We start from the raw sequence: 12,217 nt of genomic DNA on the forward strand, positions 1-12,217 counted from the left end.
AACCGACCATTTCTCAACCAACTCTGGAATAAAACAAGGCTGCGTATTAGCGCCTTTACTGTTCAATATTTTCGCCATAGCTGTATCGATAATTGCTGACATGAGCATGCCCGTAAGAGGTGTTGGGATAAGATTCAGATTTGATGGAGGCCTGTTTAACCTGAAGCGCCTCAGAGCAAAAACCCGTACCAAGTTTATCACGGAACTTCAATATGCAGACGACTGTTCACTCATCGCTAGCAGCTCAGAGGATCTACAGATAATGATGGACACTTATAAACATATATACGAAGCTTTAGGCCTTAGACTCAATATTGACAAGACCAAAATCCTGGTAAGTCCGCCAGAAAGCCTTCAAACAGATATCAGCCTGGACAATGAAACTCTAGAACAGGTCGAGCAGTTCAAATACTTGGGAAGCTTCATAAATACTAGGGCTAACCTTGACACGGAAATACACAACCGTATTAATTCGGCATCACGGGCATTCTGGAAGCTGAAGGACAGAGTGTTCCAGGATCACGACCTCAATCTGAAGACCAAGACAGCTGTTTACAGAGCAGTGGTCCTCCCAACGCTTCTTCACGGAAGCGAAAGCTGGACTCCCTACAGGCGACATATTAAACAGCTTGAACAGACGCAGCAACGTCATCTAAGACAGATAATGCACATCAGATGGTTCCACAAAGTTTCGAATGCAGAAGTCTTGCAGCGCGCGAGTTGTACAACAATTGAGACTCAAGTAACGAGGGCCCGACTCAGATGGAGCGGCCACATTCTGAGGATGCAAGACACAAGACTCCCCAAAATAGCTCTATACGGCGAACTCACTGAGGGAGCCCGGAAACCAGGAGGCCAGTATAAGCGGTTTAAGGATACACTACATCAATCCCTAAAATCAGTTAATGCTAATCATAACTGGGAACAACTAGCGTTAGACAGGTCACAGTGGAGGTCTTTGGTCCACAGTTATAATGGAGAATCGAGAAGGATATAGCGGCGGCCAGATCTGGTTAGAGACTATCCATGCCCTGAGTGTGGAAGGATCTGCAGGTCACGGTTGGGTCTCTTTAGTCACAGGAGGGCACACAGTCGCAACTAGCACTAAGAAGTTACAAGTCTGTTCGAATTTTTTTTTTTTTTTCCTTCTTCTTTTTGTAGATTTATTCCCGGTAACGGGATATAGCAATGAATAGCAATAGCAATGAATACATAACCCGTACCGTATATTATATATTACACCAAATGATTGAAGGCCGCAAAGGTTTAGCTGCAAAACAGGCCACAGCTGCATTACTTTACCAGAGACAAACGAGACGGTTAACTTGGCCAGAGACAAACGAGATGGTTAACTACCTGCTAAAAGTTAGTCACATCCTAATTCTCCATCTCTCTCATTTTTTCGGAAAGCATTTGTAGAGGCGCTGCATGCAGTATATCGCAAAAGCGCGGGAAATTTGAACTGACGCATTGCCGATTTTATTCCGTTCGAAGAGCCAACATTGTTTTATGAGAAATTTTGCATTTTTGATGAACGGAAAATTTCCTATCTGATAAATATTGCCTTTATTGACAAATTTTCATCAAGGAAAATTTTCAGATATCAAAAATGCAAAGTTTCTCATTTATTCACTAAGGAAATAGGAAATGTAAAACTACATCAGTAAGATTCATAGCTATATTTCAACTTCAAACATAAAAAAAGTCCCATCACAATTTTAGTAAAAAACATATACATATATAATTATTGCTAAGGTTTCTCTGTTTCTTAAACCAAAGAACTAATAACGTCTTCCGTAAATCTTATAGAATGATATGTAAAATAGTCATTACAAGCATGGTCGATCTATGAATGGAATCTTTTTTGCAATGTGCTAATATTATTGAAATTTCAGATCTAAGGAATGGCAAGAAATACTAGGAATGGAATACACGGGTGAATCTCTGCATTCATTCAAGATCTGCAATAAGCCTCTTTCACCAGATTCATATATGGATCTAAACAGATTTAAGCTTCACAGATCCGCAGTTCCTATTCCTTGGCAAACCTCTGCAAGAACTATTAAGATACATGAAGTAAATATGGAATTTCATATGTAGAATCTGAAAAAGGTATTTGAAAATTGCGATTTTGTGTATACGCCCCTTCTGTCACGAAACCTTTTATATGATAACACATAACATTTCAACTCATTTTGCAAAAGTTTTGTTTCTTGTAGTTGTTGAAAAATAGTTATAAACTGTTTCAGAAATTATGACTGAAGTGACTGTGGCAGCTTTGGATGATCCAAGCCCTAGCTCAAAAACCCCAGATTTGGCCACACCGAGTATCAAGGAAGAAAATATTCAGAAATTTTGATGCACTTTCAATAATGGACAGTACATACACCAAGAAAAAGGCAATTAATAAGAATTATTCATAGAAGGGAGAACAATCTGAGGAAGATTAAAACCTTATGTAGGGAGAATCCCAACATTTAAAAGCTCTCACAAATGTGTGTGAAACTAGTGTGGTATGTAAAATTGTGAAATTAATGAAATTAGAAAAGAGAAAAGACAGTGAAAAGAAAAATAAATATAATTCAACGTTGAAAAATTTCAAATTCATTAATTTCACATTTTTTTCTCTAAGTTCCATTTATTTTGTATTTCATTTGTAAAATAAAATTTACCTATTGTATATATACATATACCTATATCTGTTAATTACTGAATTGTTTTTTACTAAAATTGTGATGTTTTTCATTTTTGAAGTTGAAATATAGCTATGAATCTTACTGATGTAGTTTTACATTTCCTATTTCCTTAGTGAATAAACGGGAAACTTTGCATTTTTGATATCTGAAAATTTTCCTTGATGAAAATATGTCAATGAAGGCAATATTTATCAGATAGGAAATTTTCCTTTCGTCAAAAATGCAAAATTTCTCATAAAACAATGTTGACTCTTCGAACGGAATAAAATCGGCAATGCGTCAGTTCAAATTTCCCGCGCTTTGCGAGATACTGCATGCAGCGCCTCTACAAATGCTTTCCGAAAAAATGAGAGAGATGGAGAATTAGGATGTGACAAACTTTTAGCAGGTAGTTAACCATCTCGTTTGTCTCTGACTTTACGTTCTATTCAGTTTTTCAGAGTGAACACACATGTGTTTTACATAAATATATCGTGAAAGTTTTTACCAATAGGAGTACGTTCGTCTTGGAAAGTTTAATGCAGTAGAATGAGGAATATCTCCATCATTCTGATAAAATTTTCGATAATGAAAATTGATACTCATTGGTATAACCTATAATAGTATATCCGGTCTTTCATTACCTACCCAAAAATAAAAGCGCTTTAAATTTTACATGAAATGTCGAAAAATATTTCACTACTTCATATCAAACCTGAAAGGGGGAAATTTTCGACCCGAACGAGCCTCGAACTCGAACGATTCGTTAAGGTACAATTCCACCAAAACCGTGTGCGGCACAATTGTTCACGAACATTCTGTGCAACACTCCAGGACGTACAATACAAGCCATAGAGAAAGGTCTCTGATACAAGCACAGACTACTAACCCCCGGGTTAGTAGTCTGTGGATACAAGCTTTTAACGCATTTATCATCATAGCATCATAGGTGTGCGTTACTTTTCCATGTGGGCGAGTCCACCGCAACGAACTTTTGTTTTTGTGCCGCACAATGTGCGCAACAGTTCAGCACTTCGGTGGAATCGCACCTTAAGAATACGGATTATTTCATTTCCTCTCTAGAAACTACAGATAGAACAATGTTTGGGATAAAAATAGTGAATGGATCACACCTTCAGAGTAAGGCAGGTGAATAATAAACGAATTAATTCAGATAATTAAATCACAAATATTACGATCTAAATCGAACTAACAAACTGCTATCGCTCGAAGTATTACCAGAAATTTCATTTCGTCGACAAAGACAAATGTATTGTAATAATTTAATTGATATTTTTATAAAATAATTTTATTGGAAATGTGGAGAGATTTTTTAAACATTTTCAACTCTCATTTTCTTGAATTGCTTTGAATGTAAGTTTATTGTTTAAACAATGTTCTCAGAATTCTCAAAATGCTAAAACTGTAATTTCAGCATTTTATTTAGTTTGTTCTGTACCACATAAAATTTATTATCTTGCATTATTCAAAACTCAAAATTATATGTAGATGTTGATGTACCTAAATAATCAAAACAATTGAATCATATTTTTTCATAAAAATTTATTTCTTATTTCATCAAGTTGAGATTTCAAGGGAGAAAATGTGCACTGACAAATCGAGATTCCGATAACCCAAAATTCTTGGTTCGAAACTTCAGCTTTTTTCATTTCTAATAAATTTTCTGACTAAGCACATACTTCTAAGAAAGTTTTCCCCTCAATTATGTTCAGCTCTGGACTATGAATGTTCGTCAAAATATGATTGTGTAAGAATAAAAGTCAGTGAAGTCATAAGCAAAGATTATAGAGTACTCTATAATCTTTGGTCATAAGTTCCTTTTAAAGCGGCTACACACTGCCCAATTCGGTCTGGCCGACAGCCCGACTCGGGTTGGAAATGTAATCCCATTGAACTCTATGGGAAGATCCCATAGAGTTCAATGTGTAATCCACTAGCGTGTGTAGCTACGACCGCCGACAGATGATTTGTCGGGTCTTGTCGTATGGACTAGCCATACAACCGCACTACCGACCGACCGAATTGGATCGTGTGAAGCTCTGTCGGGTGGAAACGGGCTCATTCTGTATTCAGATGTCGACCACAGATTACAGAGTAATCTGTAATCTGTGAGGTCGACGGGAGAGGTACTCGTTGATGAAAGAATTGTTGTCACGGAGAGCAAAATTTCCGAACTCAAAGAAATGTAAAGAAAATTTGAATGTGGTATGGGACATATTATCATTATTTATTATCTTCGAAAGATTATAGCAATAGAGATGCTTGAAATCAGGCCTTGAAAATATTGGTGGAAAAATGAAGATCCTCAGACGAGAAAGCGTGTGTGGCCACAGTGAAAAAAAATTGAAAATATGTGGTCTATCAATAAAAGAGAATATGAAAGTAGTAATCCATTCTGAAATAATTTTTGAAATCATCCAATTCCTTGAGCAATCTCATATGACTGAACTCGTTCAGCTAGCCATTTTTCATTTCACTTTCGTATTTTTTTCATTTCTGGAAGTTGTCCGGGAGATAATGCTGTTAGAGCCATTCCTATTTCTTTTTCTCGACACTCCAATCATTGATACGCGCGATGTATACTCCAGCAATCGTGAAATTCAACTCATTCAACTGACCAAGTTGGACGGCGGTCGTACCGTGTGTACGCAACGCACAATCTGGTCTTCCCGACAGTTGGGCAGTGTGTAGCCGCTTTTATCGATCGTAGTACTAGTACAATGAATAGCAGAAATCCACAAACTTGATAATCGAATTATCTATAATTTTTGATACCCCTAGTCCCAGAAAGCGTGTATATTACACCGCATGTTCCTTCGATAAATATGGTTTTGGGTAAGGAACAGTAGCGGATCTAGGGGGCACGTGCCCCCCCCAGATCAAAAATTCCTTCCTCGCTTGCATTAAATTTCATACAGGGTGGCCATTTGAAAACGAAACAGACGAGATTACAGACGAAATAAATTTTTTCGATATAAATGCTCGGACAGGTCGATTTCTGTTTCGAGGGAGACAACTTAAGATGTAGGTTACGGACGCATAGCGCTTCAACCCTTGCTACTACAACCCTCACCCCCAATTTTTGAATAGGGAAGATGGGGTGAGTGATACCTCATTTGAAAGGTATTTTTATACTGATTTCAGCACAGTAATTGTTTTTTCATTTTATGCATTAGTTCTCGAAATATTTTCAACTAAGTATTTGAAAATGAAGTGGTGTTTTCATGGCACTTGTAGTGCCATGACTGTGGCTTCCTTCCTCCAATCCACTGACATAGAAATCTTTAATCAAGATGTCGAACAAACAAAGCGTATTGCGAAGGAGCTCAATCTTGCTGAAACTCAATCTAAATTATCTTCGATATATTATTAATTAACTGGTAAAGTAAGACACACTTGTTTTTATAATAATATACTTTGACAATCGATTTCGGCACTAGGCCATCATCAGGTCAGCTGAAATATAAATAATACATAGATAATAAAGTTAACAAGACGTCAAATAACGTAAAATTTTACAAGTGTTTTGTTCACATTAATATTCTTTGATATACACGAAGCAATATATCACAAACTCACCGTCAATGAAACATGTACAATTAAAAGACATTAGATGTAATATAAAATTATAGTTTTCCTTTGAATATTTGTTTTCTACCGTTATTAGATGTTCTAGGTTAAGTCGGTATAATCTCTAATTTCCTAAGAAAAACACCTCGACAGTTTTCAATTCTTCTTCTTGGTTTTATGTATTCACGTACACATGAACGCGTATATGGAGGCAGGTGGAAAAGACTATATAGCAGGAGGGTGAATCATCTTGAATAGATTGACCGTCGGGAAATCTTTAATATCATTGAGGAGATGTTCGTCGTTCTTGCATTTTAGAATTTCCAGTTGTTCCAGGAGTGTTAACTTATGGAAATCACTATGCTGATGAAGTAAAGTTAGTTTATCGAGAGAAGTAGAGTGTTTGCTCTCAAATAGATGGTTACCCATGGCCGAAGCAGGTCTATTCTTGATATGTTCGTTGAATCTGATCTTTGAAGCTCTAGTTGTCATGCCGATATAGAAAGCAGGGCAGTTACCGCAGGTTACTGCCAACTAGAGCTTCAAAGATCAGATTCAACGAACATATCAAGAATAGACCTGCTTCGGCCATGGGTAACCATCTATTTGAGAGCAAACACTCTACTTCTCTCGATAAACTAACTTTACTTCATCAGCATAGTGATTTCCATAAGTTAACACTCCTGGAACAACTGGAAATTCTAAAATGCAAGAACGACGAACATCTCCTCAATGATATTAAAGATTTCCCGACGGTCAATCTATTCAAGATGATTCACCCTCCTGCTATATAGTCTTTTCCACCTGCCTCCATATACGCGTTCATGTGTACGTGATTACATAAAACCAAGAAGAAGAATTGAAAACTGTCGAGGTGTTTTTCTTAGGAAATTAGAGATTATACCGACTTAACCTAGAACATCTAAAAACGGTAGAAAACAAATATTCAAAGGAAAACTATAATTTTATATTACATCTAATGTCTTTTAATTGTACATGTTTCATTGACGGTGAGTTTGTGATATATATTGCTTCGTGTATATCAAAGAATATTAATGTGAACAAAACACTTGTAAAATTTTACGTTATTTGACGTCTTGTTAACTTTATTATCTATGTATTATTTATATTTCAGCTGACCTGATGATGGCCTAGTGCCGAAATCGATTGTCAAAGTATATTATTATAAAAACAAGTGTGTCTTACTTTACCAGTTAATTAATGATTCATCAGACACACTCATGGAGTTTTTCATTCAAAAAATATCTTCGATATAATTTGCAGTATTTCCAATAACATGCGGTAACACTTGATCGATAGAAATCTCCAAAAAGTCCAAATACGTACATATCTCTAATCAGATTACTAGGTAAGAAAATCAAATTAATGATGCCACAGAAATATTCCAGTCCCAATTCGTAAAACGATTCATCTCTCTAAGTCCTTCGCATTTGTTTACAGACACCCTCTATATTTGGAATTCCTTATTCTAAATACGACTTTCACACATTGTCTACTTGTTGGAGCATGCCTTGAAATACCAAAATCTAGTTAAACCTGCAAATCGTTTTTTTTGCAGTCTTTTTCCTGTCTTAGCAGGGCAGTATAGATGTTCACATTTGAAATGCATTATCTGATTTCTGACGTTTGAACAATGATTATTTTATACGTTTTTTTACGAGTTCTACGCCCCTGACTCCGCGAACGTGAACGTATGCGTGTTAGCAGAGTCTCTGGTGTTAGGTTAGTTAGTCAGTTAGATCAAAGAGTAACCAACAAGAGGATGCACTCTGTCATTTTGGCCGGTTGGGTTTCAATGACCTTGAGGGAATACTCATAATTCGATATTCGAACTATTTTGAAAGAAGTCGCATTATTTTCATAAACGGAAATTGATTCGTTTCCGACAGGATACGAAAACGAAAGCCGATATCTGCCGATATTCGTTCGGTTCGCAACTCGCAATTTGATTGGACGCCCAGATTCTCCATTTGACTGCGGATGATTCTGTTCGCAGTATTCTGGCGCGTATCGTGTCCCCACTCCAAGGTTAAAATTCCATGAGTCAGATTTCGCCTTGTAAATTGACAGAGTGAAACCTCTTGTTGGTTACTCTTTGGTTAGATTTAGTTACTCAGTGTCTTAAAACATCAGTCTCACCAGAACAGAATACTCCATCAACTAAGCTCCGTATAATTAAAATTCTCGCTTTTTCATCGGAATTAAGTCTTTCAACCTCCAGCTCCAATTTGTTCACTAAATTTAAACCCAATGCGTTTTTCTTCTCCGGCCTATTCATTCCGATCACTGTCACACCGCTATACTTCTCAGTAAGTTTTTCTACCACTAGTTCTTTACTTTCCACTGAATAATGCCTCATATAATTCCTGGAGACAAACATAATTTTTGAAAAGTTCATCATTCTGTATTCTTCAATCCCACATTCCCACACAATAATAACCAATTATGTTCTATCACAGATTATAGTGCAGTTGTTTCTCTCTGCTTTTATCTTATCAGCTGTAATTGGCCATTCAACTGCATCAGTGGCGGCGACACAATACACGAATCGATATCAGGAACAGCAAATTGTAACCATTCTCAAACTAAAACCTGCATGGCATAATTTTTACTAACATGGGTTATTCTTATTCACGACGATTGTTACACTATAGCCTTCCTTTAAATGGCTGTGGTTACACAGTAGTATCCTCAAGTGGGTGAAGGTGAACTGAATTATTTCGTACCGACCACAAAAAGAAATATAACAGAAGCAATTAACTCTTAATTCTAGTCATCTAGAGGGGGGAATAATATTTTTCATAACATTTAACGTAATTATAAAGCAGATGGTCGGCAAATATAGAAAAGAAATTTGACGATCATAAAAAATATAAAATATGTAGGTATATGCTTCAATGATATCGAAAATTATCATCTTCCAAGTAACGAGTTGTGCTGGGAAACATCGCGGGAAATGGTTCTTTTAAGTACTACACCCGAATAGTTGGGGAGCCGACGATGCTATATCGGGATTAACTCGAGCGTCGTGGAGACCTAGTGGACTTTGAAGATTAATATGGTAGAAAGAAAAAAAGGTTCTATGATGTATGCACTTTCAGCGGTGGGGAAAGCGTCTGCAGGGTCTCAAAGATGTAAAAAAAATCGTCAGGTGTACATACTCGAGCGTGTCAGATTAAGATACTGTATATGCTCTACGTGTCTCTGATAATGAATTCATGCTTATCTGACAGTTTGCGCGGTGGGACTGGCCGTACGGAAAAATTGAAAATGATAAAAAAAAAATTTCCTGCGTGTCAGATTTTTGAAGGATATGTTAATTGGACCCAAAGGAAGCTACTTTTCAAGGGACTGACAATTTGGACCTGACGCAAGGTCACAGCGGTCCTTTGAAAATGTAAAAAAAAAATCGTTAATTGTACATACTCGAGCGTGTCAGATTTTCATACAGTTGGTTAATCTCGGTGTTGTAGACGTGCTGACTCATTAATCTGACACCAATCAGGGGGAGGGTTTCTTAATCTGACACTTTGAAGATGATGAAAATCCCCTTTTCTCGAATATCTCCCTCCCTGTACCTCTAACTCTAATCGTTTTTTATTAATTATGAAAGTTGTAGATAATAAAATTCTACACAACTTTTGCCTGAAGCAATTTTTCAATTTCACCCTTAACTGTTCTCGAGTAAGAGGGCGATAAGGGAGAGAAGCTTAGCCACACATGCGAAAGGGCAAGGTCAATGAACCTTAGAATATACTATTTTCCAACGAGTGAATTTTCGCTTCAGCATGTATCGCTAAACACCTCGCATTAATCGCCATATATCTCAAAAACGTTTGAACGTGGAAAAATTGCTTGGGAGAAAATTTGTAGAAAAAGTTATGCTCTATAACTTTTATAATGAATGCGAAAAAGATTTGAAGCCCAGGGAAGGAGATAATTCAAAAAAACGGATTTTTTTGATCTTTATGGCAAATTTTTATGGTTTCGGCTTGCTAAAACTGTCAGATTATATTTTTTCCGTTATTCTTGAATCATTAGCTTAAAAATAAGAAAAAACGCCACCACGCTCGAGAATGTACACGTGACTTTTTTTGCAACTTCGGCGCCCTCCCACATATTTTCGACACGCTTATATTAGCGTATCAATTTTGTTGAATACTTATTATTCAAGGAAATTTATTTATCGTTATCTGACATATATATGTCAGATTAAGAGAATATATATTTCAACATGTAATTATAGTCCGAGAGCTGGCAGCAAAAACAACTACCTCATAAGTTACCAAAGGTTTGGTTTGGCACTTTGGTTCAACTTTATTACCAAAACTTGAAACCACTCGTCTGCCGGGCGTGAGTGGTCGCCTTATGGGATAAAAAAAATTGAAAAGATGAGAAAAAATCGATTGGAACTTCCTAATAGTTACCAAGATGAATGTTGTGTCAAAATGGTCTAGGATCTTAACTGAATTGAAATCGTAAGCGTCTGCCAACAGGGGTGGTCGCTATTTTGAAACAGACGCTGTCAAATACAGGGTGGTCCAGATCGTAACCAAGAAATTTGAACCATGTATTCTACATCAAAAATAAGCCCTAGTTTGTCATATAAACATATGTCGAGAAATGTTTCCTCTCCGAGATACGGGGTGTTAAAATTATAGGAAAAAAAATGTTTTTTATTAATAACTTTCACACTGCTTGGAATATTTTTATGAAATTTGAGACATAGGTTTTGAGCGTCAAGGAGCACTTTTTGCATAATATCATTTCTTTTCTATTCTACCAGTGGCGTCCGTACTGCAGCGAGACTGAATATTTTCAGATAAAAAAATGATACGCCACTGGTTTTTCCGACAATAAAAATTACTTTTCAAATCCTTATTCAATTTGGAGCAAATTCGGTCCATTGACTTTTTGCTGTACGAGGCACCGTTTCCGGTTAAAAAAATAAAACACATTATCATGCATAAAGAAATCGCCAAAATTTGATATGGTAGGTATATTATAATAATAAGACTATTTTTGTGAACGAAACGTGTAACTAAAAAAAAAAAAATTAGCATTAACAACCACAGTCGAAACGAACTTAAAGAAGATGTTCGAAGTATGACCCATTTTGCTGAACACATAATTCACATCGACGTCTAATAGATCCGACAGCAGCAGCTAAATTTCGATTTCTCAATTCGTCGCAAGCATTTTGAATACGGCCAATAAGTTTTTCCCTTGAGTTCACAGGAGTCATATATATGATTTCTTTCAAAAACCCCCATACGAAGTAGTCCAAAGGGGTAATATCGGGGCTCCTTGGAGGCCAACTGACTGGCCCATTACGCCCGATCCATCTTTCTGGAAAATTATTATCCAACCAGTTCCTCACATTTCTATGAAAGTGGGCTGGACAACCGTCAAGTTGAAACCAAGCAGCTAATCTTGATTCTACTGGAATATTTTCCCACATATTTGCAAGCTCTGCCATTAGAAATTGTAAAAAATTTTCACCACTAACTCGTTCTGGTAAGAAATAGGGTGCAAATAGGTGATTATTATAAACTCCAAGTCAAACATCAACACTAAATTCTTGGTCGAATGGGATGTGGATTTTCGTGGCCTATACATGCTGGTTATGAAAGTTTACCACGCCCCGACGACTAAAACACGATTCATCAGTCCATAATATAGTATTTAAAAAGTCTCTATTCTGCTCAATTGAACGAAGAATCCATTGGCAAAAAAATAACCTTCGCTGTTCATCACCTTCTCGTAAACCTTGGACGGGTTGCAAGAATTTTTGACTTAAAAAATCGAATTGTGCGAGCTGCTATTCGACTGCTTGTTGTTGGATTCCTATCAAATTCACGAAGTATCCTCCATGGCACACTTTGCTTTCCACAATAAAGAAATTACAGTCTTTTATGGTTATGCTTGTA

The 12,217-nt window shown here is 36.7% G+C and overlaps 1 protein-coding gene across 1 annotated transcript in view; it reads right to left on the reverse strand.

The window, feature by feature from the left end:
• The window catches only part of LOC123317193 (methylglutaconyl-CoA hydratase, mitochondrial), an 81,841-nt gene extending 73,015 nt beyond the window's left edge, over positions 1-8,826 (reverse strand). Inside the window, exon 1 of the mRNA XM_044903598.1 lies at positions 8,427-8,826. Within this exon, the coding sequence (XP_044759533.1) occupies positions 8,427-8,688 (262 nt within the window). The 5' untranslated portion in view covers positions 8,689-8,826. The remainder of the gene's footprint in view (positions 1-8,426) is intronic.
• Between the last annotated feature and the right edge of the window lie 3,391 nt (positions 8,827-12,217).

The sequence above is a fragment of the Coccinella septempunctata genome, chromosome 7 (assembly GCF_907165205.1).
Source record: "Coccinella septempunctata chromosome 7, icCocSept1.1, whole genome shotgun sequence".
In the NCBI taxonomy this organism is placed as follows: Eukaryota; Metazoa; Arthropoda; class Insecta; order Coleoptera; family Coccinellidae; genus Coccinella; species Coccinella septempunctata.